The 27,958-nt window shown below is 44.8% G+C and overlaps 3 protein-coding genes across 8 annotated transcripts in view; 1 reads left to right on the forward strand and 2 right to left on the reverse strand.

The window, feature by feature from the left end:
• bsk146 (brain specific kinase 146) overlaps positions 1-5,410 on the forward strand; it is a 9,742-nt gene extending 4,332 nt beyond the window's left edge. For both annotated transcript variants that reach the window (XM_068305488.1, XM_068305489.1), the window contains exons 2-5: positions 2,791-3,053; positions 3,137-3,339; positions 3,667-3,858; positions 3,937-5,410. In XM_068305488.1, the coding sequence (XP_068161589.1) occupies positions 2,882-3,053; positions 3,137-3,339; positions 3,667-3,858; positions 3,937-4,704 (1,335 nt within the window). In that variant the 5' untranslated portion in view covers positions 2,791-2,881 and the 3' untranslated portion in view covers positions 4,705-5,410. The remainder of the gene's footprint in view (positions 1-2,790; positions 3,054-3,136; positions 3,340-3,666; positions 3,859-3,936) is intronic.
• Positions 5,411-5,539: 129 nt separating this feature from the next.
• Positions 5,540-16,690, reverse strand: si:dkey-94l16.4 (transcription factor 20). 3 transcript variants are annotated; one of them, XM_068305487.1, is made up of 5 exons: positions 16,543-16,690; positions 12,829-15,230; positions 11,470-11,613; positions 10,361-10,437; positions 5,540-10,161 (listed from the first exon to the last, which is right to left on the reverse strand). In XM_068305487.1, exons 2-4 carry the CDS (start codon positions 15,223-15,225, stop codon positions 10,390-10,392), a joined length of 2,589 nt encoding a protein of 862 aa, XP_068161588.1. In that variant the 5' UTR covers positions 15,226-15,230; positions 16,543-16,690; the 3' UTR covers positions 5,540-10,161; positions 10,361-10,389. The 3 variants fall into 3 exon arrangements, with proteins under 3 accessions (XP_068161588.1, XP_068161586.1, XP_068161587.1); XM_068305485.1 differs by lacking the exons at positions 5,540-10,161; positions 10,361-10,437 and having other exon boundaries at positions 11,082-11,613; XM_068305486.1 differs by lacking the exons at positions 5,540-10,161; positions 10,361-10,437 and having other exon boundaries at positions 11,082-11,613; positions 16,463-16,690.
• A 1,373-nt stretch (positions 16,691-18,063) lies between these two features.
• mprip (myosin phosphatase Rho interacting protein) overlaps positions 18,064-27,958 on the reverse strand; it is a 35,970-nt gene continuing 26,075 nt past the window's right edge. Inside the window, exons 16-24 of one of the 3 annotated variants that reach the window (XM_068304778.1) lie at positions 25,060-27,621; positions 22,913-23,060; positions 22,640-22,757; positions 22,153-22,312; positions 21,954-22,067; positions 21,694-21,780; positions 21,423-21,585; positions 20,836-20,921; positions 18,064-19,132 (exon numbers count right to left, since the gene is read on the reverse strand). In XM_068304778.1, the coding sequence (XP_068160879.1) occupies positions 19,061-19,132; positions 20,836-20,921; positions 21,423-21,585; positions 21,694-21,780; positions 21,954-22,067; positions 22,153-22,312; positions 22,640-22,757; positions 22,913-23,060; positions 25,060-27,621 (3,510 nt within the window). In that variant the 3' untranslated portion in view covers positions 18,064-19,060. The remainder of the gene's footprint in view (positions 19,133-20,835; positions 20,922-21,422; positions 21,586-21,693; positions 21,781-21,953; positions 22,068-22,152; positions 22,313-22,639; positions 22,758-22,912; positions 23,061-25,059; positions 27,622-27,958) is intronic. The other 2 variants (XM_068304779.1, XM_068304780.1) reach the window with 2 other exon arrangements.

Genomic DNA, 27,958 nt, shown 5'->3' on the forward strand with positions numbered 1-27,958 from the left:
TCGGATCCAGTCAGGCATCCCCCTTGGCGAGTAGCATTTTGAATTACTTAAGCTTTCACTGCGGATAATTAGCATTTTCAGTCTATTTCACTGCAGATCAGAACAGATGAGATGACTTGTTATCCATCACTGACCTGAGAACCGGCAGAAAAATCACAAAATCAAAAACACACTCCCTTCAACCTGCCAAATTGCCCCCCCCCCACCCCGCCGCCCCAAATAATCCAAATTATTTCTGCATCTCAATAAAAAAAACTGTAGAATGAACCGAATATAAAAATAAACATACACACAGTTTGTATGTTAGTCTGTGTGGGTTTTCTCTCAGTTGAATTAATCTGAAGGTTTGCCTTGTTGTTGGTCTTACGTGTGGCCCTGGTGATGCATTTGAGGTGTACCCCTCCTCTGGCCTGTAGTCAGCTGAGATAGGCTCGATGGATGGATGGATGGACGGATGGACAGATGGATGGACGGACGGATGGATGGGGGGTTGTTTTGACTCGTTTCTCTGGCGCTTTCTTTCTAGCTGTTCACATCTTTTCCAGTCTTTTGTTGATGCTTCTCTGTTTGTGTTTCTGTCATGAATATGTGTGTTTGTGTATGTGTGTGTGTATTTATGTGTTTGTTTGTCGATATATATTTGATCAGTGGTTGTATTGTTGCACACATGTTCTGCACCAGGACTTCACATTTACAGCAGTCAAACTGAACAACGCAAAATGTTGATCATCAAAAGTTAATTTAAAAAAGGTGATGCAAGACATGAGGTCTGTGTGGGTTCTCAGTCATCCAGGTCATGGTTATCCAAAGCTGTTTAAGTCAATCCACTAGGTGTTAAGAAAGTTCTTCAAGACGTTTCGTCTCTCATCCTACACAGACGCATGGCTCAACACAGAAGAGCCAACACATCAGGACAGGACTCGGCAGGCTTCCTTCACCTCGAGGAAGAGGGACTCTCATTTCAGGACACCGATGTTCAGATCTTGGACAGGGAAGATAAATGGTTTGAGAGAGGAGTGAAAGAGGCCATCCACGTCAAAAGTGGAGAAGCCATCTCTGAACAGGGGGGGTGGTCTGCGACATCACCTTTCTCCCATTTACAATCATCTCCTCTCAAAACTCCCAAAAAGATTGTCTCAGCAGATTAACCCAGGTGATGTGTCTCATGCTAATGACCCTCATTAGCATACAAAGGTAAAACTCATTTCAACGACCCCCTTTGACACCCTTATCAACAATCATTGAGGAATAGCTCTGACCACACCCTACAGGGTTAATAAGATGGGGCATGACCAGCCATCTTCAGAACTGAAGTCTCTTGGATGAGGAACAAAACGTCTCCAAGAACTTTCTTAACGTCCATGATTTTTTCTGCTGTCTCCTAGATGTGGGTAAGAATGCTGTTTTATTGGTTGTTGGGTTTGTTGATGAGTTGTTGATAGGTTGGTTGTTGGGTTTGTTGATGAGTTGTTGATAGGTTGGTTGTGTTGGTTGACAGGTCGGTTGTGCTGGCTGTTATGTTGGTGGTTGGGCTTACTAATAGGTTTGTTGAGTTTGGTTGTTGGTTTGGTTGATTAATTGGTTGTGTTGGGTGATCGCTTGGTTGTGTTGGTTAATATGTTGATTGTTTGGTTGGTTGTTAGGTTGGTTGTGTTTGTAAGAGGTTAGACTAATAGACTAACCAATAGAACTAACAGTCTATTAGTTACACTGTTATAGCTGACAGTAATTATTGTCTGTGTAGGTTGTCAGTTATCCTGGTCATGGTTAACCAAAGCTGTTTAAGTCCTGAGGATATCCTGACTGGACCTTTGTGAAAGCTCACACAAGATCCAGAACAACCCAGTGAGGACGGAGGAGAGAAAGAGTAATGGTACAGTGATCCCGTAAGTGTCTGGAGTGTCCTAAAAGCAGAGGAGGATCTTCAACAAACACAAGGTCCCTGTGTATTTTAAGCCGGGTAACACCCTCCGACAAAGACTGGTCCACCCAAAAGACCCCCCACCACACAGTCAGAAGAGCAATCTGGTGTATGCAGTTAAATGCAGCGGTGAATGCTCAGATGTGTACATAGGGGAAACCAGACAACCACTACACAGACGCATGGCCCAACACAGAAGAGCCAACACATCAGGACAGGACTCGGCAGTCTGCCCCCCCTTCAAGGAAGAGGGACACTCATTTCAGGACACCGATGTTCAGATCTTGGACAGCGAAGATAAATGGTTTGAGAGAGGGGTGAAAGAGGCCATCCACGTCGAAGTGGAGAAGCCATCTCTGAACAGGGGGGGGTGGTCTACGACATCACATTTCTCCCATTTACAATCAGGTCCTTTCAGAACTCCCAAAAAGATTGTCTCAGCAGATTGACCCAGGTGATGTGTCTCATGCTAATGACCCTCATTAGCATGCAAAGGTGAATCTCTCATTTCAACGACCCCCCCATGACACCCTCATCAACAATTGTTGAGGGGCCAGACAGGTTTCGACCACGGTCGTTGGAATGTGAAAAGCACTGACCACACCCCACAGGGTTAATAAGCCGGGACATGATCAACCACCCTCTGAACTGAAGAAGTCTCTTGGATGAGAGACGAAACGTCTTCAAGAACATTTTAACGTCCAGTGGATCGACTCAAACAGCTTTGGTTAACAATAGTTATTTTGTTCACCTCCGTCTCCTTGACCTTCTATTAAATTATAAAATTCCTAATTGATTCAACAACTGCTTGAGTTTTTCTAGAATTTCCCATTAATTGAACATTTCGGTGTCTTTCTCGTTGTTTGCAGTAGCATCAACTGTTAGCCGCTGCTGCTCTTGTCCTGGCTGACTGTCCGTCCCAGTTTGTCGACCGTGTCCGTCCCCTGAAGCGTCCCCAACATGACTTCCTCTCCGCTCGTCTCTCGAGCCAACATGGACATCCTGGACGAGCTGCAGCTCATCGCCGCTCAGAACCTGGAGCGTCTGGAGGTCAACAAGTACTACGAGGTGATCCGGGAGCTGGGCAAGGGGACCTACGGCAAGGTGGACCTGGTCATCCACAAGATCAGAGGTGAGGGGGCAGGAAGGGACTCACATGTCTGGAGGGGCAAATCCACCGGAATCGCTTATTTTTCTTCTGTTTTACCTTGAAAGGTACAAAAATGGCGCTTAAGTTCCTGAAGAAGAAGACAACCAAGCTGAAGTCGTACCTGCGGGAGTACAGCATATCACTCTACCTGTCTCCCTGTCCTTTCATCATCAATATGTTCGGCATTGCCTTTGAGACGGACGAGTACTACGTGTTCGCTCAGGAGTACGCCCTGGCGGGGGATCTGTTTGACATCATTCCTCCACAGGTGCTTATTGATTACTGTCAAGGTGTTCAAAGCTATGATCACATTTGTTCTTTTAAACTAACTGAGACTAATTGTTAAGGCATTTGACGTTACTCTCCACCCACTGATGAATTGTCTACTGGTGGCGCTCAAAGACATCTTTTCCATTCACTTCAGCTTCTCGTAAAACAAATGCAAACTCAGATTGAAGATGTTTCCCACAGTTAGAGAGCAAAACACAATTAGTTGTTGTGAATGAAGTTAAGGCAAACAGAATCTCTTTTTGTTTCTGCTGTTCTGGTTCGTTGGGTGTTGTTGGTAACCCTGACTCCCTGTCCGTCCTTTCAGGTCGGTCTTCCTGAGGCGGTGGCAAAGCGCTGTGTGCACCAGGTCGCCATCGCCCTGGACTATCTCCACTGCAAGAAACTGGTCCACAGGGACATCAAACCCGAAAACATTCTCATTTTTGACCGAGAGTGCCGTAAGGTCAAGCTGTCCGACTTTGGCATGACGCGTCGAGCCGGCTCGCCCGTAAAACGAGTAAGTAACGTTCTCTCCGCGACCTCCGGATGTCTTGTTTCAGCCACGCCGTTGACGTCTTGGTTGTGGTTGTTTCAGGTGAGCGGCACCATCCCCTACACGGCCCCGGAGCTGTGCGACATGTCCCGCCACGAGGGCTTCTGCGTGGACTACAGCACCGACGTCTGGGCCTTCGGCGTTCTGCTCTTCTGCATGCTGACAGGAAACTTCCCCTGGGAGAAGGCGCTGCCCTCCGACTCCTTCTACCAGGAGTTCGTCCGGTGGCAGAGGAGGAGGATGAACACGGTGCCTTCGCAGTGGAGGCGCTTTACCGAGCAAGCCCTCCGCATGTTCCGTCGACTTCTGTCCGTGGAGCAAGACCGCCGTTGCTCCGTCAAAGAGGTCTTCAGCTACTTCAGCCACTCCTGGATGCTGGATACGGAGAACAACAACAATAACGGCAACAGCAACGCAGGAGGCGGTGGAGAGAGGGTTAGCGGGGGAGGAGCGGGAGGAGGAGGTGGAGGAGCGCGGGGAGAAGTGGACGGCACCATCTCGTCATCGTCCTCCGGAGAGGAAGACGAGGAGCTGCTGGTGGAGAGGATGAAGCAGCAGACTTTATCTCCTCTCTCCCCGCTGTCGCCTCACTCGCCCATGTCTCCGGTGGCGGTGGAGAGAGGGAGCGCCGGTGGGGCGAAGGGAGGGATGATGGAGCCAGGAGGAGGAGGAGGAGGAGGACATCATTTCGTGTCCGTCTCCACCAACAGCTCCGTGTCGTCCACCAACAGTTACGATCGGATGCCACGGGATAACAGTTCGCCGGGCGGCCGCATGCTGGTGGCCACACCCATCGAGATCTGCGTCTGAGCGATGACGTCGCCCCCTAGTGGACACTTTAATACCTCTCATCCAACATCATAGACGTGCATGCATGGAAAAAGAAACACAAAGAATAGTAACCTGTTTTCCTACTCTAAACATCTGGAAAGAGGAAGAGCACATGCATGGAAGGAAGCGTTTCCAGATTGATTACATTCCCCCCAAGAAGCAGGATTTTTTTGACTCTAAGAGAAATACTATTTAAATTACACTTGGATTCTAATGATGGGTGCAAAAACCACGAGAAAAAAAATTAAAAAATTGCTTCCATTGGAGATTTCGTCACCAAAACCCGTTTGAAAAGTAGACCAACGTCTATTTCTTAAAGCAATACTTCCAGCAAAAAAAAAAAAAAAGGGGACAAAGGGTTTGTCGTTACGATAAAGATTCACCCGATGAAGTCAGAAGGAATGAGCGGGAGCTATTTCACGCGGAACAAAGGTGTGAAATCGCACGTGTGTTTGCGCATCGTTCAGCGGGTATGAATTCAAAAAGGAGTGGGTTTCATTTGCTTTCAGATTTTATTTATTTGAACCTAAAAAGACTCAACGCTCTATTTTTTCTATTGTGTTTTTGTAAAGCTTTTTTGTTCTTGTCTTTTTTGTTCCACTTCTCATTGATACTCTGATATTGCTTGGCTTCCACACACACTGGTGTAAACAGTTCTGTATTATGTAGGAGGATCGAGGCGGGTCATGTTTGGTGACATCTGAGTAGACAATAAGAGGCTTTGATGTCTGTTCTTCATGTCAAATATATCTAAAGACTGTTTTCTACTCGCTCCAGATTCTGTATGTATAGTTTCAGTTTTATTTTTAAATGTGTTTGTATTCTTTGTTTTCTTAAACCTCTAGCAAAATGTATTGTGTGAGAAAAAAAAAAAGCCAATTTATCAGTTAGCATCCTCAATTCAATCTGAAAGACGGAAAAAAAAATGACAGAAGCTGTTTAAGAGTCACCTTTTTATAAATTGCATGACGCGTAGCGCAAAACCTAACAAAATATCTGAACTGGCTTTACAAAAACAAAAACAAACCAAAAAAAAAAAAAAATGTTGTGATGTGGAATTTTTGCCGTAGCACAATTTCTTGCATTATGTCCCAGAGTGGATTTTTGTCATCATGATCTCCTGAGACATCCTAGGGCTAAAAGAAAATCTGAACAATAATTTGTTTCTAGTCAGTGTGTTGTATTTGTATCGTTGTTAATGTTGTGTATACATCTGATCACCTTCAGGAACAGAAAACTAAAAAAAAAAAAAAAAAGAAAAAGCATGAGGACAGAGCGAGAGGCCTGAATTAAATGATGTGAAGCCACGTTTAGTGAAGTAGTGTGGCATAGATGTTTTCTTTATTTCTAATTTTGCCATTTTAAAATTAATAGGAAAAAAAAATTAGTTTTCTTACTTTGACTCATAAATATTACCTAAATAATTTGAAGAAGAAGACGAAAAAAAAAAGCATCTGATCATGCACAGGAATGGATGTTTTGTGTGTTGCTCTCCAGACATAAATCTGCATGAACTTAAACTCTGTAGTGAAACCTGCCGTGTTGTTCCCGTCACAAGACGTCTTGTCGCTGCAAACAAACACCTTCCTTTATCTCGGATGTGACTGAGGATCGAGCTCCACTCCGTTCACCTCTTACACAACTGTTCGGATCATCTCCACCGATGCTGTTCCCAGATCAGCGGAGCGTGTGTGCAGAAGACTACATCTTGTGACAACCTCTGACCTCATCGGCGACCTTTCAGCTGCTCTGTACCAACAAAGGGACGTGGCCTGATCCGGACGCTGTAGCTGCTTGCTCTCCATTAGCCCGCTGCTAACCGCTAAACACCGGCTCACATGACTGTGTGATGAAGAGATCACATGGGCCTACACATTACCTCACAATGTCTGCGTTTGTCTGCACCATCCACCCTAAAGGTCACCCCTCCCTGTTGTATCTGCAGTGCCTTCCAGTGGCGGAACCAGAAAAAGGAGGAAGATGTGATTTGTTCCATTTATAGTGAACACAGCCTGCATGAGCTCATCTTGAATGGTCATGCTAACATGACTGTCCTAATATTAAACATGCATTTGTAATTTAAGTCAGTAAATGCTTCATATAAGATGCATTTCTTTAACACAAGCTCTTTGGCTTCCTTCTAAATCTACCCAGAGTTAAAGACAAATCTTCTAAGGTCTGTTTTCTGACTATTCAGTCGTCATTGGAGACACAATTTAGAATTTGAAGTGCAAACATAGTGCAACAATTATTTGCAGCAGTCCACTAAAGCCTTTTGGCATCTAAGAGATGTGGAATCAAGGAAGGAAATATTCCTGTAAATCGTTTTCAGCTGCTGGGGTGAAACTTTCCGGCTCCGCCACTGAAATATACTGTATGTGAGATAATTCAGCTTGTTAAAATTCAGGGTTTTTTTTTTGTTTGTTTGTTTGTTTGTTTTATCCTGAGACACAGTGATGACAGGACTTTTATAAAAGCAAGACAAGAAAAGAAAGAACTAAAGAATCCACCTGAGTTTCAGCATAATGTTGACGCAGCATTAGAGAGAAGGATATTTTTATACGGCGGTGTGTCACCATGAAACAAACCCGGTTCTGATCCGGCCCGATGCTTGATGTAAATGAATACCCCCCCCACCCCAGCCCCCAGGAGGAGGGATGAGTCACGCTGACGCAGACATGGAGCGATGCATCGCCTCCCGTCTCCCTCCTCACCTCATCCATGACAGGTTTCTGACACCCCCCTCCCCCCCAGGTGTCTTTACTGTCCAGCCGCTCCCGTTTGGTTTTAATCCCAGTTTCAGTGAGTAGATGATCACGGCACTAGAACTCATACTGGTTCTGTCTTTGCAATACAACTGTCTTCCTGTAAGCTGAGATTTAGTCAATAAAATGAGAATTCTCTTTGGAGTCACCTTTATTGTCTGATCATACAATCTGGTATTATTTATTGTATCACAACCTTAGAATTTAATCCTTCTGGAACATCACATCTGGTATGTTCTGCACTTTTTTTTTTTTTCAGAAACCAAGTGAGAACCATTCATATAGAACATTTCCTGACAATACGTTTTCAACTTTTGTGTAATTCTGCTGACAGTAAAACCAAATCAGGGAAAAACAAAGTGGAAAAGAGGAGGTAATAACTCCAGCTGTCAAATCTGAACTCCCATGTTTCACACCAGAACTAGTCGTTCTTTAGTCAAGTCTACATCATCACATCTCAAACTTTTCCTCAACAGAAACTTCTTTAAAATTCCTTTACAAAATTCCTTTTAAAATCGAGAACCCAGTTTATAAAGTTTTATTTTTGAAAAGATCCCTGTCCACTGTGTGTGAAGACTGTTAGTGGGCCACAGCGTGAGACTAAACAAATACTGCCATCTACTGGTTATATTAGTCTGTGACAAGAAAGACGTATCCAGTAATGTTTTGTATACTGTGACTATTGAGCAAAAAAAAATGTTTGACTATGACAGAAGTTTGGCTTTCATTATTCCCGTGTGGACGTTCTGTTCTCTCAGTGTCTGAGTGGGTTCTCCGGCTTCCTCCCACCTCCAATGCTTCTTTGTCTCTTATGTAGTTCCGCAATGAGCTGGTGCCTTATTCAGGGTGTACCCCACCTTTCGCCCATGGCCAACTGGGATAGGCGCCAGCAGGACATTCCTACTACAAGACCATTCAAAAACATTTCAGTCATAGAAAAACCAAAACACTGACAAAATATTTATTTTTGATCATTACATGACATCTGAGGTGACTGAGATGGTAAAAAAACAACCATTGGTATAGAAGCATGGAAAAAAATAACAACTGGTAGTCCAAATCCAATGTTCCACCTGAAAACACACACACGGAGGAGTGGGAATGTGAGGAGTCGTGTATCAGGATAAAAAGGCGTTGCATTCGAGGAGACTTCCTGTCACGTACCGTTTCTCCAGCTAATGTGGGGTTAACACGAAGAGCCCCATTCAAATAAAAACATGTGAAAAAAAAATCACAAAATTCATAGGATTAAAACATCAGTCAGCCCTGAGATCAAACAGACAACATTTTTGAGAAAAAAAACAGGCTTTTTGAAGAAACTTTCAAAAAGCTGATTTTGGTATAAAGCAAAAAATAAAAAAATTAAATGTAATTGTGAACATTTCAGGCTCACACCTCATTAAAAAAAAACTCTGAAAAAACACAGAACAAAGATGGCACACATTAAATACGCGTGGGCTTCCAGGACGAGGGTGGATCGAGTCCCGCGGCTGAGCGGACCTCACGATGGGTTCAGGCGGAACGACGCTGCCCCCTGGTGGCACGAAACTACACAGCAACGCTGATCACCACCAGGCAGTGGGAACAGAACACACAACACATCTGTCGTACGTCAGATAAGGCTTTTTTTCCCAGAAAGCTTGTGAAAGAGACTCGAAATTTAGGCTCAGGTCGAGACGTACAAGAGTAGCAAAAATTCTACAAATTGTGAGCGATCGCTGTGGGAACAAAAATCCGCAAACATACGTCTTTGTTAAACTTTAGTGCGCCGGTGAAGCGGATAGGCTTTTTAATTCCAGGAAACATTCACTCCGAGCCACGTGAATACTGAGCTGCAGATGAAATAAGAAGAACATGGTCGTATTTCAACTCTCCCAGCCTTAAGTGTGAGGACAAAGTGCTTAAAGTCGAATAAAAAAAACAAACCCAAAAAAACACATGGTCTCATCCCGACGGTTAGGGGTGTCTCCCACTGACATGATGGAGGGGAGGGGGCGTTCAGGTGGAGGTAATACTGCAGCCGGGGGCAGGAGACCACGTGTTCAATGCCACTCCAAAGTGCGTTCATGCTGACCCTCGTCTCACGCTGGGAGAATCCGGTTCCACGCACCGTTCGGCCGTCTCTGTGACGTCAGCCGGAACCCAAAGTCTACTTCGAGTCAGAGCCATGAGTCCTGATCCATCCCAGACGCTTCGGTCCGGTACCGCGTTCCATCCGCACATCCATTAAGAAAACCAGCATCTCCTCGTCAACGTTAAACCGACGTATCAATAACTTAAAATCACCCCTTCAAATCTCTGACAATAAAAAAAAAAAAAAAAAAAAAAAAAAAAGCCAATAAGAAAACTCCAGGAATAAATAAAATATAAATCATGTACTTAGAAAATCTTTTTGTTAAAAATGCATATCTTGGATATATTTGTTACTATCCATATAAATAACTAAGAACTGATTACACAGATGGCAAATTCAGCGTGTTACTAAACGTTTGAGCAGGTTGCTCCAGTCTGCAGGAGCCACTGGTGACTGAAGACGGGCCCCGGGGCCCCTCCAGTCAGTCGTAGCGGCTCAGCTGAAGAGCCTTTTAAGGTTTGAGGGTGCTAGCTGTCTGGTGACCAGCAGAGGGGGTTGGGGTGGGGGGGCAGCCCCATGGGTGGTGCAGGTGGACGTCTGGATGAAGAAACAGAAACATTAGCGGTGAACTCAGGTGTGCATTAGCGTTAGCTACCTCTGTTAGCCGGTCTGTCGTCCATCTTTCATCAGATGCATTAGTTTAACACACACACACACACACACACACACACACACACACACACACACACACACACACACACACACACACGTGTTCACAGTGTAGAAGCGTTCTCACCTCGTGACGGATGTTCTCCACTGACTTCGTCACCTGCCATCCCATCGGTTCCCAGGAGGACCGTTGAATGTCTTGTTCTGAGGAAGAGGACCTCTTCAAGTTAACGTGACGCCGATTGACAGACGGATCAAACACCTCATTCTCTACAAGACAATCATTATTTTCCCTGTTTAACCCTCGGGGACCTGTTAAAATGGCTACACACATCACCTAATCGGGTCACAAAAGGGCCGCCTCATTAAACTAAAAAAAAAAAAAAAAGTGCAGATCTTTTTTTTCTTTAAATGCATCAAATCTTTTCCATTACTTCAGTCCTATCTATAGATATCAAGGTTATTATATTTTTTATTATTATACTATATTTTTATATGGAATTTGCCATTAGAACCCCGTTTTTCTTTCAATGGGAAAAACAAAATATGGAATATTTTCCAAAGGTTAACACTTCTGATAAAAATATTACACCTATTGGATGAAAGGAAAAACATGTTTCTGCAGGTGTGTAAACACAGACAGTGGGTTTGTGTCTGGGTTGTGGGGTGATTGTGGGGGCAGTGTCTTGCTGCAGACAATGAAGATCATGTTTCATTATGTCAGCATTATTGTATATAGTAATATATATATATATATATATATATATATATATATATATGCTTATAGTATATGAAAAATGTGGTTATAATGGGAGTCAATTGGATCATTTTTGACCCTATCAGGTAATGTCGACTGTGATAATCTGCTGTTATACACACTTCCAATGACAGGCATTACGGAATTTAGAAAATAAAGGTGAAAGAAAATTACTGGCACAATTTCATACATTTAGCCTTTTAACTGACTGATTTATTGGGAGAGAAACATGTAAAAGTAACAAAAATGTCAGTTTTTGGCCAAAACAGTTCCTAAGGGTTAAATAATGGATTTCCTGCATGTAATCCAGGGATGGCTCCGCCCATGCCTCGTGCTAAAGCTTCTACCAAATTCATAAAAACCGACCAACGTTAGAGCTCCTGCAAACATTTTGAACTCCATCAGGGTGCTGGTGCGGAATGGAACGACCCTTTGGTTTCTCTGCTCCAGACGGTTTCGCCGCAGGTGTTTCTGCTCACCTTGTGCTTCTTACACTTCATGGAGAAATTGTCTTCCAGGAGAACGCAGCCCGACTCCACAGCACACCTGTAGTGGTATTTATTGGGACAGCTTTTGAAGAAGCAGCCCAGAGTCGCACCTGGATCACAGCAGGAGGAGCACGTCTGAAACCCCAGGAGACCAGAACCATCAGGGGGTGAAAAAAAAATTACATGTGATTTTACTGCACCTTACATCTGTTTGCCACAAATATTGGAATCGTAAAAGCACATATCATCATGTTACTGTAAAATAAATAAGAATTAAGACATAATATATTATTAGCCCGTAGCAACCCCCGTGACCCACAATGAGGAAGAAGGCGAGAATGTTTTTTTCTGTAATATATTAAAAAATTATTATCATTTGCAGCTCCGCGCACCAGTCGCCCCTGATTACCTGGGACTCGGGTTTTATATTTGTTCGGGCTAAAAACACACAAATTATAAGTGGGTCCAACTACGCTTCAGAAACACAACGCGTCCCCTGAGGACACACTGAACTTGATAAACTGTCTCAGTGTTGCTTCCCTGCAACAATGACTCCTTTTTCCGTCTGACGTACTTTCATATCCTAGAAGTCTAGATATCAGGTGAACAAGCTGATTATTGAAGAACAGTAGAACCTGGAGACACGAGCTGATCGACAGTTTGAGATACGAGTCGACGCTCTGTCCATGTTTTTTTTCTTTTTTTCGGCTTACGAGCAAAATCTGATATACGAACCGTGCTTCAGGACCACAGCTAGCTGGTGGATGGATACAACATCAGTGAGACCGGAACTCGTTCTTTACGTCTTGGCGGATGGATACAACACAAGTGAGACCGGATCTCGTTCTTTACGTCTTGGCGGATGGATACAACATAAGTGAGACCGGAACTCGTTCTTTACGTCTTGGCGGATGGATACAACATAAGTGAGACCGGATCTCGTTCTTTACGTCTTGGCGGATGGATACAACATCAGTGAGACCGGATCTCGTTCTCGTGGAGACGTAGCTCCTGTGTTCTTGCGACTTTTGTGTTTCTTTGCATACTTTATCATTATTTATGTAACGTACATATAAGTAATTATACACAGGTAAAGTCTGCATGTCTATTGGCTGATAAAAATAAATAATTTTTTAAAAATAATTTAGGGGGCTTTTTTTTTTTTTTTTACAGGGCAAAACGGAATAAAATTGAAACTTTTTCAAACGGGGAAACGTTTGACTTACGAGCTCAGTCAGGAAACGGATTAAACATTTGTCTCGAGGTTCTACTTTCTTATTTTCTCCGTTCCCACCCCCACCGTGGGTTCCTCTCTAAAGTGTCTCTGCGGTGCTTCAGACGCAGCCTTACCGTCTCCTGGGCCACCTTCATGGCCTCCTCCAGCCCGTAGACCTTGCCTTTGACCAGGAACACCCCGGTGGACCAGACGCTGCAGTCTTCATGGATCCAGTACTCACAGGCCTCCAGGGGCAGCACGGGGGGGCTGAACCAGTCCTCCGACGGGCCGGAGCCGGGATCCGGTCGAACCCGCTTAGCCGCCGGGCTGCCGGTACCGTCAGCGCCCCACCGCTGTCTGACCTGCTTCAGCTGGGCCCCCGGCCTGAGAGCCCTCGGCGGGCGTGGACCTGGGGGGCGTGTCCTTCCTCTGTCCCTGACGCTGCAGGACGAAGACTCCGAATCGCTGAAGCTCTCGTCCTCTTTGAGGCCCGACGTCCTGGCCGGCGTTCCGGTGCTCGGCTGGTGGCCCTCGGGGTAGTAGGGGCCGTGGAGGTCCCCCAGGTCCATGGCGTTGGCCGACATCCCACACAGGCAGCAGACCAGAGAGCGCTGGTGGGGGCTGCGCGTGGAGGCTCGGCCCAAATGCAGACAGGAAGTAGTGGGGATGACGGCGGAGACGAAGCCGGCGGCGGCGTGAGCCTGCTGGCCCCTCCTGCGCGGCGTCCTGACCTCCTCGGGGTAGTTGACCACGGTGCAGAGCGCCGGCGCCGCCTCCCGGCGCCGCACGTGGACGAAGGGAGAGAAACTTTCCGAGCTCAAGTCCCGTTTCTCCTCCTTGTAGTTGACGTACTTCAGCCGGATCTCGGGCTCCTTGGGGGCGAACAACGGGCTCAGCTGGACCTTCGTGTGTTTCTTCCGTCGACGCCTCGGAGCGCGGGCGGCCTTCGTCTTGGCGGGGGGAGAACGTCTGCGAGCTGCGGCGTTGTTGCCCTTGCCTCGACTTTTCTTTGGAGGTTTTGACGGCGGTAGCGTCGGGGTCGACCCCGTCGGACAGACTTCGGGTTCATCCTCGACTAAAGGAGAGCTCTTTGGCGACGGGCTACCGGGGGGGGCCCGTCCAGAACGATTGATTTGGGAATCAGAGGTAGAGTCTTTGTTACAGTTATTAGATTTCCCTCCTTTCAAAGACCTGAGAGTTTTTCGTTTCATTTCCACTCTGTCTGCCCTCTTTCCCACCGACCGGGAATCCTTCTTCTGAACTCGGGTTAACTTAGAATCGCCGCTAGCTCTCTTACCGGCGCGTAAACAGTTAAACCTGCTGGAGTCGATGTTCATCGCGATGGCGTCTAACTGCGCTGGGGGTTTCTTCTCTTCTAAACTCCTCTGTAGTGTCTTTGCGTTCCCGTTCACGCGAGGAACGACCGTCTTGGGTTGGTTTTCCACGACCCCCGGCGAACAAGAGTCGCGTGTCAAATCAATCACGTGCTCCAGAGCCGCCCTTCCTGTTTGGACGTTCTGCTCGTTTTCATCGCTTAAATCTGACCTGGTCGTACAATCGGCTGATTTAACGGTCAAGTCGTCCCACGCCGCCCCGTCTGTTGTCTCTAGGTAAGAGTTGTCACCGCTGGGGGAGTTGGAGGCCTGAGGTAAGACGAACACGTCCTCCACGTCGTCCTGGGAGGTGACGGAGGGGGAGATGGGGTCCTCCAGAGGACTGACGTACTCCTTGTTCAGCGAACGCAGAATATCTGGGATGACCCGTCGCTTAGACACCAGAAAGACGACCTCCGAGTCGCCCTTCTCCCCTTCCTCCTCTGTGACGGGCGTGACAGTTTCTTGTGAGGATTCGCGGGGTACTCCCGATCCAGCCCAGCTCTCCCCCCGCCCGTTCTCCAACAATCTGTTTTCCTGAGAGAGGCCGTGTTCCTCTTGGACTTGTATACGCTCGTCCGCATCTCCCCCTCTAGAAACGACTCCGCTGTTGACCTCAAGAGACTCCGGCGTCTGACAAACTGCATCATCGTCCTCCGGTCCCACCTGAGCTCGAGACAATAACTGAAACGGATCGAGTCCCACCGTTGCTTCAGCCTGCTCCAGCTGATTCTGCTTCAGCGAATAACCGGCGTCTTCAAGCCCTTCGCTCGGAGGATGAAGGGACAGCGAGCTGATGGACGGCACCCCGCACAGAGGCGAATGCCGAGACAGAGAGTCGTGAGTGGCAAACACGCACGACCTGCTCACGTAAGAGAGGGTGACGGTCGTGTGGGAGAAGGCGTTGTCTGGTTGGACTTGATCCCCTGACTGGAGTGTGATGTCAGAGGAGCCGGCCTCTGAGAAGGGTAATCCAGGGTTGCTGGGACCGGAGTTTGGGTACCAGCCAGGGCTCTTGACCATCCGCAAAGCGTCGAGGGATGTAGTGCTGAGTAAACGGTCCTCGCCATTCCTGGTCAGGTCGATGACGGCGGTGAGGCTGGAGGTGGAGAGGTCTTCAGGTTGTAGTTCGTCTGAGCTCCCAGGTGGCTGATCCATAACACCTACGACGGATTGTAATAGGTTCACATTACAATCCCACTCGTTCAAACAGGCTTTTATTAGCAGATCAAAGGCCACATGAGTCCCAGTGCGGATGGCTACAAAGCAAATTGAAGACTTGAAAAGGATCAATCAATCAACTTTTATTTATATAGCGTTTAATCACATCTGAAGATATTTCAAAGCGCTTAACAGATAGACAGCCAAGAATGCCTTACAGAGCAAGCATAAGCGACGGTGGTGGGGAAAAACTAGCTCATTGAGGAAGAAACTCCGGGCAGGACCCAGACTCTGGAGGATGCGTTCACGTGTTCCTAAAAAAAATCTGATTTCTAATGGATGAAATGTTTAATTAAAATAAACATGCATCTTTACTCTTTTTTTTTCTATTTTGTAAGTACAAAAAAAATCGTTTTATCCGACCAGCTGCAATATAATGCGTATTTTTGCATTTTTTCCCCTGAACGAGTGTTTCTCCAGACAAACTCCGCCGGTTCTTCGTGTTACCGCTGCCGGCCAGCAGGTGGAGCCACACAGCTGCTCACTGACACTAGCAGGAAACTGCTTCAAGTTTAACAACACACGTTAACTGTCACTGGATTATTTTGTATTCATCTTATTTTTATCAGTCGTAAACACTACGATCGTTTCAGCTTTAACAAACGATTTATCTCCCAATAGCTGTCTGACTTTTTCCAGAACAACGTTGACAGGTCATGGCTGCTAACCGCAGTTAGCTTACGCTAGCCGCCACTAACGCTAGCTAGGCCCGGCTTAGCGCCGGTAACCTCCAGCGCGGTGAATTCAACGATCCACATGAAAGATCGAAGCTTTTTTTTCTAACGTAAAACAGAAACTCACATCAAACAGAACAAGATGTTTGAACTTTTAATTATCGGCACCGATAAACTAACAATTCGGCGTACTTTATTACCCAATAAAACTCGTTAATTCAGTTAAATGCTAATTTGTACGGCTAAGTGATCCAAATTGTGCGTTACTGCCGACTGCGCCTCTTCCGTAACTTTTTTTCATAAACATCTACTAAATCATTCAGAAAATAATAAATATTGATGACTTAGATTACTTTACGTTTCATTACTTCAAGTGTTTCTTTAAAAAAAAAAAAAGCATAATTTACTCCCTGGTAAATTGTCATATTCAAGGCTAGTCAAGATTTTGATAGAACTGCGGGTTTTTTCCCTGACATTTGGCATCATGTTGTCCGACTTACGTGAACGTTACGCACCGGGGCAAGGCCCGCTCGGAGGAGACAAAGGCAGCGGAGGAAACGCGCCGCTGCTCCCAACTTACCCGGACGGCAGAGATCGTCACGTCTTTAACGTCCAGCTAAGAAATCATCCCAGCCCGAGTTCGAGTCAACAGGCTACTCTACTGGGATCCCAGTTACACAATGGAGACCAGGAGCCTCAACTGAAATAAAGATCCTCACACTTTACAGGGGAACACCACTCTGATAACAGCACTCTAGAATTGTTCAGAGTAAGAGCGCAAACTTCCGGGTAATCCCTTCACAATAAAATAATTAGTGGCTCCTATCCCACTTTTTAAAAATTATTTTATGTGAGATAAAAATACAATCATACATAAGCAAAAAAAAGTGGGCATGTCTTTTATTAGGGGCGATGCTGTTTAGTCAAAATGATGCCATGTCATGGTTGGCCTTTTTTTCCAAATCAAGGTGACTTCATTTTAAAGCATTTGCTTTATGATTTAACTGCCAAGTACTGCATTTCATTTCAAGAGTCCACTGGTCGGTGGACAAGATAAATAAAAACTGAATGTAAAGGAGAATTGAAAGTATTTCTTCTTGTTCCAATAAACTGAGTCAGATTAAAAAACAATGAAAGCAACAGACTAAAATAAACCCGACCCCAACATGGTGACCAAGCTCCTAAAATAGTGACTCCTGCACTTCTAATAGCACAACCTGCTATCATCTTCCAAATGAACTCCTGCCTGGAAATGACTTCTGGTATAGATTTTAGTTTTTTTTAAATGTTCAGTAAGAAATATTCTACATTAGATGTTTAGGAGGCAGCAGGCAGATGGTTTGCCTTTGCAAACTGTGATGATCGGTGACATTCCTGGTATAAGACTTGGTAAAAGTCCAACCTTCTTCCACCACTGATGCTTCAACTTAGTGATCCTTTAGGATGAAAATATTTTCATTTAGATTGTTAACTCAGGACAATCCTGCGGACACTATTAGAATATCGTAGCAAGCTTTCAAAAGACCAAAACAAAATAATTAAGATGTAAAATATGAAAAAAAAAATCAAAAAAAAGAAAGAAAAAAAAGAGAAAAAAATTGAAAAAAGTCCATTTTATACAATCATCCCCATTTAGTACATAATTAAGTGTACAAATATGAACGTCCTACTTTAACAAACCAATCCAAGATCAAGCTTGACCAGATCTGTCTGGTAGATTAGATGATCATTGGATGATGTTTAATAGGACAGTTTGTTAGGATGAACCTGCTGACCCCTGGACAGGAAAGTCTTGGAAGGGCTTTGGACAAAACAGCTAATCTATGAGACTTGAGGAGGATTTAAAGGCAGAACATAAGAAATGAATAAATTCTTTCAATGATTACATAACTTTCCACAAAGAAAAGAAAAATAATGCACTTAGTTAGAATCTGCATGAATGAATTTACTTGTAGAGAAACAAGAACATCAATATAATCATGCAGGCTTCTGCTGCAGGAGGCATCTTTTACGTAACACTTGAAAGTAAGAAAATCTAAATTAAAACATTTCAATTTGGAAGAAAAAAAATGGAACAAACAATTCACTCGGTCACACAAAAGGGTGCAAAAATATTTATTGCTAATAAACCTGTAGTCAGTTGGTGTATATTTGCTTTATATTTACAATAAGAGTACAGGGGAATGGGAATGTGAAGGAAGAATCCCAACCATTTAAATAAATACAAAGGGACTGCCACTGAACAAGACTACAAACAAAACCAACACAAAGACTAGACAGACGGCTCCAGAAACGACTGCAGTGACGAAAACAAACTCCAGAGAACTTTCATATTTATATATATATATATTACACACATTATATATATATATTCTATATATTATGTGTGCACATATGTGTGTTTATGTGTACATATACACATATATGCACACTGACATGTGTGTGAACATATGTGTGGGTGCATACATATACACATAGTATATAACATATATATATATATAAAAATGTATAAATAAAATCATTGAACTCTATCCATATGCATTCTGCTTTTCCAACATCCAGGCTTTGCAGAAAACAATGCTGATCTAAAGGATGAGACCAAGACGGGACAATCAAGCGTCACGGTAAGGATTTGTTTCTGAAGCAGACGAACACTTTTGTTCTGGAGCTTGTTGGTCGTATTTCTATCTGAGCAGGAATGCTAACTGAGTGGTGGAGCCTGAACGCCAGATTCACTCTTACAGTTACGGAAGTACTACGCATTCATCAACACGTTGTTGACTAGCAACAGTCCAGGAGGTTAAAACAGTAGCTTACACGTCATAGTTTTAATGTATGCATGACAGGTGCTTAATTAAAAACAGTATTTACAATAAGACATGGCAGCAACAATTAAACAATACAACAACAAAAAAGTCACAGTAACTGAAGTGCACAGACTGCAAAAATCTAGACATGAAATCAAACTTCATATCATGTGTTTTATAATAATACATGACGTGTGTTTTGTGACCAGTGTGTAATGTTACTAAATAAGTCATTACTGAGCTAAAATATAGTGAGTCGTCTACACATGCAGCGCGGCAGAGCGACAGCCGTCAGAACTCCTTGGTGTCCTTGTTTTCAAACAGGTGGAGCCTCTGCTCAGCCGTCAAACCTTCCTTCAGACTCTGGAGAGGTGAGCAGACACAGAGCACATGTTAAACCTCAACATGATAGCATCTCCCCCTCCCCCATTTGTAGAAATCTGACTGATCTGATCGACACCCTGCGAGCTATGGATGAATTAACCCTTCAAAAGATGGAGTCAATATTACAGTTGAACACACCACCAAACAACCGTCAGCTGGTCAGGAGCACGCAGGGGGAAAAAATGGTTTCATGGTGTTTTATGGAACCCAGAATGGGTTAAAATGATCATATTAAATCATTATTTCAATACAAATTAACACTTCATCACTGAACGATGGCAGAACCGTTGCTCTTGTGTTTGAAGAATAATTTATTATTTTATCTGTAGAGAAGTGAAGGTGGTGAAGAATGAGGAGTATTTAACACCAGGAAACAACTTCGGCTCCTCAGACACTCGGTGTAGTGGGTTCAGAAGAAAACACCTCACCTCCATATGTCGTTCTTTAAAGAATGGCTTCACAAAAGAAATTTGATTTCATGATACAGTGATACCTCTACTTATGAATGTCTCTACTTACGAAATTTCTCAACAGGAAAATAAGAAAGAAAGAAATTTCGACTTACGTAGTGTAAAAACACAGTATCGGCTGATACTTGAATCTCCCACAGATTCCTGAACGCATCATTCTCATAGCTGCTCTGCCATTGGCTACTACCTATTACGTATTCCTGGAATCCCATTGGCTAAGAGGGATGCCACTCCAGTTCTGTGTGGCGCCGTCTGCGGCATTAGGAACTCAACTCAACCCCTGATAGTTTTGCGCAAATACAATAACTTTTAGCGTACGTATTCGCTATGGACCCCAAGAAAGTGACGGAGAAAAGAAGAAACGACGAAGAAAAGAGTTTTTTTGTCCGTACAAACAAAGCAAGAGATCATAGAAAAGCATGAAAAGGGATACGTTTGATTGATCTCACCAAAGAATATGGCCAAAAATCTACAATCACCACGTTATTACAACAAAAGGAAGTTTAAGGAGTTTATCGTGTGGGTGGTTGGAGAAGTTCAGAAGGATTAGTTTCATAAGTGTGTGATAAATTTAAAATTACAAGTCAAAGAATTCCCAGTGGGACAGAGGAAGTTTGGAAAGAAACTGGTCAAACTGGAGCGGAACACAGCGAACAAGCCTTCACTAAAGCGTACGCGTGTTCACACCGACAAACTAACACACCCAGAGGACTGGAAAGGTAATAAAGATCGTGTATAAGGTCAGATCGGATCACAGGAAGCCTTCATCAGACGAGCTGAAGTCACTCTAGTTCAGACGTGACCATCACGTGCTGATCACTGATGGACATTAAAACTAACAGGAAACAACTTTCTGCTTCTTCGTGATAAGTTCATGAACCTCAGCTCTGGTGATTACATGAATGGTACAAACTGAAACCAGCAATTGTGGTTTACCTAAAGAGAATGTCCTCAGCAGCCCTAACTGTCCCAGGGCGTGTCACGACTCAGACAAAGACTTGCTGGGGTCATAAAATGGTTAAATTAAAAGCATCCCAACAGGAATGCTGAAGCACTGTGGACACGACACAAGCTGTGCAACAGACGACCAGCAGGTGGCAGCAGGACGCCGGTCAGACACTGCTGAAAGGTGGGGAACACATCTACACGACCATCAGGGATTAATACCACAGTGGGAGGAAATGCTGATTTCTCTCTTGGCAAGAAACTCACCTTTGACCTCATGGTGCGCTCGGAGCGTTTAGCTGCAGCAGCTGCCATCTTGAGGATGTCGGGGTTGCTTTTGGACTTCATGATGTCTGAGGAAGGAAAACGTGGAAGAGTGAAGAAGGATTTTAAAGAGCTTTTCCAATCCAACAATTTTCTCTTTGATAAAGTTTAATATAAATTTAATATGCAAAAAAAAAAAATCCCGACCCAACAGGTTCAAACATAATATTTTAACATCTACAAGACGTTAAGACACACACAGGTCTGATGTTCCTGCTCTGAATTCAGAGGATTTCCTGTCTCTATATTATTGTTAAAAAAAGGTTCAAATATCCCCAAAATTTATAATAATTTAAAAAGACAAACAAACTATTTCATTTGATTTCCTTCAATTTGCTGCTGCTCTGACACGTCTCTGACACCTCTCCTGTCCAACACTCACTGAAACTGTTCTTCAACCTCTTCTTTTTTTGTGCGTGGATCAAACAAATAAATCAAACCTCATTCAATCTTTACAATTCGATAATCCACCGCAGACACAACAACCTGACAGAGAAAGACAAAAGCGTTGCTGCGTCTGATTCTCCTACCATATCCTCCCCGCTCCACGTCCTCCAGCGACGGCTCCCCCAGAGCCTCGTGGGCCAGCTGCAGCTGGTCTCTGAGCCGCCCCAGGTCCCGCTCCGCTTTGGCCTTGACGATGCTCAGCTCCGTGTAGATGTCCTTGTATTTATCCGTTGCATATTTCTTATCCTGAAAACACAAAATGTTTTACAGTTCAGCTGAAGGTCATTGGTGGTGTGTCTCAGGTAGGAATTCATGGAAGTTCCTGATTTAAAAAAAGAAAAAGAAAAACCATACTCTTTGGGCTGCTTGAAGTTCATCCTTCAGGGAGTTGATTTCCTGCTTCAAGTACTGGACTTCTGACTCCTTCACCCTCAGCATCACCTTCGAAAAGAAAACAGAAGATGACTTTGAAGAAAAGGTGAGTCGCAGGATGACAGAAAAACCACATCATTCCAGTTTTTCTTTCCATGACAGTGAAACTGGAATGATGTGGTTTGGAGCCAGAGGTGAATGAACACCCAGAGTGCTGAATGTGAAGCTAGTGGACGACTTACTTCCAGCTCGTAGAGCTCTTTCCCCTGTATCGTGGTGTTTGAGTCTCCGACTCCGTCCTCTGATGTCATGGAGCGCATCTTGGTGATCTCTGCTGCCAGACGGTTGTTCAGCTCCTGCAAACAACACAGTGAAGATCAGTATAGCTGTACATACATCTATCTATGTCGTGTGTATCTGTGTGTGTGTGTATGTGCGCACCTGGTTGTGTGCGTTGAGCTCCTGGTTCTCCCTCTGACACTGCCTGAGGGCCTGCCTCTCCGCCTCCAGGGCCTGGGCCAGGTGGGCGTTCTCCAGGCACTTCTGGGAATACTGCTCAGACAGCACCTCGATCTCCCGCTGGAAGGAACACAACTCCTCCCTGAAGCAGCACAGAACATCTGATGTAGGAAAGCCAGGCTCAAAGGCACAAGGGTGCACATCAAGATGCATGTTCAGATGTGTTGAACACCGTTAAAGGAAAACCGTCGTGTGAGTAGAAACAGACAAACGCAAATGGATGGAGTTTAGAAAATAAAATGAAATATCATTTGTTTTTTTGCATTTGAACCCACATTCCTCTTTTCCAATCAAGATATACAGCGATTAGAAGCGTCTACAGCTACTAAATGTTTCTGATGGAGGAAAATATTCTGCATCCGTCCTGCTTTGAGGACTTATTGCGGTCCTGATGCAGAGGACAACTTACTCGTGTTGTCTCCGGATCTCCTCGATATCTGCGTTCTCTGTGTTGCTGTTGGTCTTGCGAGCTTTCTCCAGCTCCTTCTCCAACTCCGTCCGGTGGGCGTTTTTCATCGCTTCGATTGCTAAAAAATGAGACATAAATAAACCCCCACAGTTTTAACAATAAAAAAGAGCTAAATCAAGTATTTCTTGTGAATTAGAACCAGAGCAGGTTTGTGTTTTCTAACAAACTTCCTTCTGTTGGGTCTACAGCTGCTCGATGCAGGACTTGATTTACCAGCAATAGTCGCTGCTGTCTCCTCTGCCAGCAGTCGCTCTTTCTCCTCGTGCAGGTTCTCCAGCTCTCTCTGGTGTTTCCTCTGCAGCTCATCGATCACCTTCTGATGGGACTCCTCCATAGCAGCGAAGCCCCGCTCACAGGTGGCCTGAGGGGACAGGAAAACACAGAGCGGCTGTGAGTCCAAAAGCCGGCCGGACACGGACCAAAAAGGTTCTCCTTATGCTGAACAGGGAAACCCTCAGCCATGCAAGACAGGTCGTCGTTATCTGTTTCCAGCAAAAACAGCTCGCAGATTAAAGTCTGTTAGTCACAGGCAAGTCTGTGTGAGTACATAGGGGTTAAGAGAAGTGATGGGACACGTGGTACACAGAAGGAACGTAGAGGTAATTACAGGAGGGTCAGAACGAGAATGCTGCCTTCAAATCCTGCTCCATACCGGAGCTCCTGGTCTAGAATATTGTCTGGACTGTGGATCAAATCTGTGACAGCATGAACGTTTAGCTGGTAAGCTAATGATGATGATGACGATGATGATGAGGATCAGAGGCACGGCTGATAAATGTCCACACCTCACCCTATGGCGTGTTTTCACATGGCTCAAACCCCCTGAGAACTGAGATCCAGGAACCCACCGTGAGCGGCTGGGAAGTCTCCTGCTGTGACATCAGAGCTTTATATAGAAGAACGTCAGACGATGAATCTCATATAAATACATCCTTAGTCACGGAGGGGGGGTGGGGGGTGGAGCCATTACCAAACTCTGTTAGCTGACTGAACATTAACACAGTTTAACACTCCAGCATCCTGTTTGTAAAGGAAACAAAATGCTGAAACAGCAACAACCACTCTCTCAGTCTTGGATGGTAAAAAATATTCTGATGTCTGTATCAATAGCAGGAACCTGAGAGGAATATCAGTAAACTGATCTGTCAGCTCACTGAACTGCATTCTGGTGCGATCCAGCAGAAAACAGAACGTAGAGAAGACTTTCAGATCGGTACGTTTGGAGACGCAGTTACGTTTTGATTTGTAAAAGATCTGACAGACCTGCCGCTGAAACGTGTTTGAAAGATGTGCAATAAAGAGTTAACTGCTGCCTTCAAGTGTTCATGTGGGGTTATTCTTTACCAAAAGTAAAGGCCAGGGCCTTGAAGTGTCCACAGCCTGGTCTGTTTATTATAATGAGTAATACTGACAGGTTTACGCACACAGACAAATGTGACTCACTTTTATTTAACGGCTTTTTCCTGGAAGCTTTTATCAGCAAAAACAAACTCCAACTACTTGGTGTCAGGACTCGATACTGTTAAGGTATCGACTAACACGTCTTTTGTCCATTTGAATATTTTGTTCACGCTGCCTGTGAGTGTACTTCATTTTATTGCCACCTCTGATTGACATGCTAGCCCTGCGGCTATGACTCATACTGTCTGTGGTGCCAACGACCTGACAGTACAATGTTTTCCGCACCTAAAAGCCTTTAAAAAAAAACAAAAAAACGACAGTGTGCCTTATAATCCAGAGCGCCTTACAGTGCAGAATATACTATAATTCAGTGTCCAGCAGAGAAAACACCAAACCTGGGCAGATACCTCTAGTAAGTAAACGTCCAGTTCAAATGACTGATGGCATAAAGTAGGAAGTAGAATTTAACAGCAAATAGTGGAGATCCGTATAAACTACCTCGTGGTGAAAATGATTTTAAATGATAAACGGGAAAATAAGTGAGTGTCAATATTAATGAACCTACTTATTTACTTAAGTATTGTTAAGGGTCAACTATTTCCCCTTAACAACATAAAAAGCAGCAGAGCTGATTGATTGCATTAGCATGTTGAGCTACGACCAGAGGAACCGGAACTCGTTTCAGAGGAGAGGCTGATGATCAAGATTATTAATCCAGACACACAACTCACGTGAAGAAGTAACAACAGTAGAAAAAGACCACAGCATCATGGATCACAACCTAAACCAGGTTAGTTTTCATGCAACTCAGAAGATCTGAGAGAACAGAGAGAGTTGGACATGGAGGGTTAGGAAAGGGAGTCGGGTTTGGGGGGGAAGGGAAGGGGGATCTGGGATTGTCACAAAAGGAACACAAGGCATCACAGATGGACGACGGAAAGTAGACTGAGCGCCTCCACCTTCAGGTTCTCCAGGTCTCTCTCGTATTTCAGCCGTAGCGTCGTCGCGTCTCCCTGCTCTTCACGCCGTCTCATCTCTTGGGTCATGAATGAAACTTGGGTCACCAGTTCCTGAATGCGCTCCTTCAAGGTGGACGTTTGGGCCCAGGCGAGGTTCGGCGGCGCGTCCCCGTCTCTCTGCCCCCGGTCTGGGCTTCCCGGACCCACCATGTTCCTCAGCTCTTCCATTTCCTGATCGAAGCGCTCCGTGAGGTCGGTCCTCTCCAACTCATGTTTCTTCTTCAGGTTCTCCATGCGGATGGTCAGCGAGTCGATCTCTTTCGCGTTTTCTTCTGCGTGGAGACGCAGCGTCTCGCCGGCCTGGATGACTTCCTGTCTTAGCCTTTCAGCTTCCTGCTCGTAGCCATCTTTCACCTCCTGTAGTTCTTTCCTGTGCTTGGCCATAACGTCATGCAGCTCGCCGTCTCTACTCGACGAGTGAACGGCCTCTCCTTCAGTCTGAAAGGCAGTCTGTGGCTCAGATATCCGTCTCTGAACATCGGCCAGTTTTGACTCGAGGTATCCGACAGAATCTCTCAGTTTAGGACAATCTCCACAAGCCAAAGCACAAACCCGACCTTCTGCCAGCTTTCGTTGCGTTTCATGATGGACCCGGAGCCTGACGTACACATACGACGTGCAGGCCTCTGTGAGGGCGTCGAGCAGATAATCCGATGACAGTCTCTGGCCTAGACTAAGATTAAAGCTCTCTACGGCCAAAGATAGGGGCTGGTCATCGTCGGCAAACTTCACAGCAGTCGCGATCTGGTTCAAAACATCTGACTTTGCTTCCAGTGTCTCGGTTAACTCCTGATGAACCAGAGCTAACGCTTCATCATCGAGCCATTCGTACATGCGCGTAAAAACTGGTTCTAGACTGTCATCCTTGGCTTGTGCACACATCCTTCTGATTAATAGCATTGATTGTTGTCGTGTCATCATCTGTCTGACTAAACCTCGTCCGTGGACGTGTCGACTATCCACCGCCGTTGTTTCGGACGTGTCTAACATCTGACTCCAGAACTCTCCCTCTATTACCAACCTCATGTCTTCCTGACTCAAACTGAGAGTCTCTTCTTCACAAGAACTAAATAAACGTTTTTTTAATCGACTTAACATGTTATCTACATTAACATCTACCGTCCCCAACATCTCTAAAACCTGATGCATTGCCTTAGACCTCATCTCTATCTCTTCTACTACTTGCTCTTTTAATCCTTTATCTTCAACTTGCGTCTCTCCTGCCTCGACACACTCACTCACTAACTTTTCTACTCCGTCCTTCTTCATTTCTAACTCCTCTTGTGGAATTTCTATTTTGCTTTCTGCTTCTCTCAGTGCCTCCCGACTGACCCGCTCCGATTCTTGGCTCAGTGCGACTAGTTCACTGTTCCTGGCTTCTAGTTCCAAACATCGCCGCTCTGCAGACTGAAGCTTCGCCTCCATCTCAAGGAACTTTGCTTGTGAGGCTTCAAGTAGTTTTTTATGTTGCTCTTTCTCTGGGTGGATCTCCTCGTCCTCGAAACCTGCTTGAAAGCCCAGCCCTTTCAGCGTGGCCTCTTTCAGCTGCAGCTTCTTCTCAGTGTCCTTCAGGGTATTGCCAAGTTCCTCCAACGTAACCAGAGCCTCATGAAGCCTCAAGGATTTCTCATTCAGCTCCCGTTCATAATATTCCCTGTCTATTGCGTTTGCTTGGTTTTCAGCAAGATCGGCCTTCAGTCTTTTCAGCTCTTCCACGACTAAATGATGCTGTTTGCCGCCCTGCTGACCGATCAGCTCAGCTTTCAGTCGATCTATTTCTCGGTCAGCCTCAGTCAGCTGGTTCACTATTTCCTGACATCGCTGTTTCAGTGCCTCGTTTTCACCTGTTAGAAGTTCGATCCTCTGAGAGAGTATCCCGATCGTGGTGTCGAACGCCTCAGAGTGGTTTTTGATTTCTGAGAGGGGACCATAGGGGCTTTTAATGCCTTCAAAACTTTGCTTCTGGACTTTTCCCACCAAATCCTCCATGGTTAAAAGACGGGATTCATATTCACGAATGCTTTCCCCCGCCCTGGCCAAACTCTTTTTCAACGTTTCATTTTCCATCTCCTGCTGGCACTGCCATGTTTCAAAAAGTCTCTGAAGTTGTTTCTTTTCTGCGGTCTCTTTATTGCAACTATGGGATCTTAACAATTTAGCCAGCTCCGTAAGGGTCAGAGGTTTATCAGCTATCAGGTCCTCAAGTTCTTGAATCGCCTCTGCGCTGTCTTGGAGCAAGAAACTAACTGTTTTTTGGACAGGTTCAAAGGGAGGATCATCCAGGATGGAAAGTTTTTGGGGTTCCGAAAAGTAAGTTTCCTTGATGTGAGAAAGGGAGAGGCCAAGCTGTGCCTGCATATTGCGTTTTTTCAGCTCTTGCAGCTTCAGGAGCTCTTTAGTCTCCTGGTACTTCTTTGTTAAACTCTGTGCTTGAGAACTAACCAGTTCAGGCCTCTTCATCTGGGGCGTCACATCAGCCTCCAGACCCAAAGGGTTCTCCAGCTTAGAAAAGGGGATCAGACATTTGGTTAACACACAGCAGGGGAGACAAAAAGCTTGTCAACAACTTTAAGCCTTAATCACCAATCATTTCACTCTAATTTCATCATGTATTTTTAATAAAAATCACATTAAACTTAGCTTTGTAGTATGATAATCCAAATGTTTATCAATCACTCAAAAGTTTAACATTCTCTTAGTTTTCAAAAGTTTACGTTTATGGCAAAGGAAAGCGATTAAATTGCTAGGGTTAGTTTTCATGATAGAACATGCACATTAAATAGTTAATAAGTTACTTCATGAAGAGTTGAGTAATGCTATATTAGTTTCAGATAGTTTA

Source organism: Antennarius striatus, chromosome 21 (assembly GCF_040054535.1).
Source record: "Antennarius striatus isolate MH-2024 chromosome 21, ASM4005453v1, whole genome shotgun sequence".
Lineage (NCBI taxonomy): Eukaryota > Metazoa > Chordata > Actinopteri > Lophiiformes > Antennariidae > Antennarius > Antennarius striatus.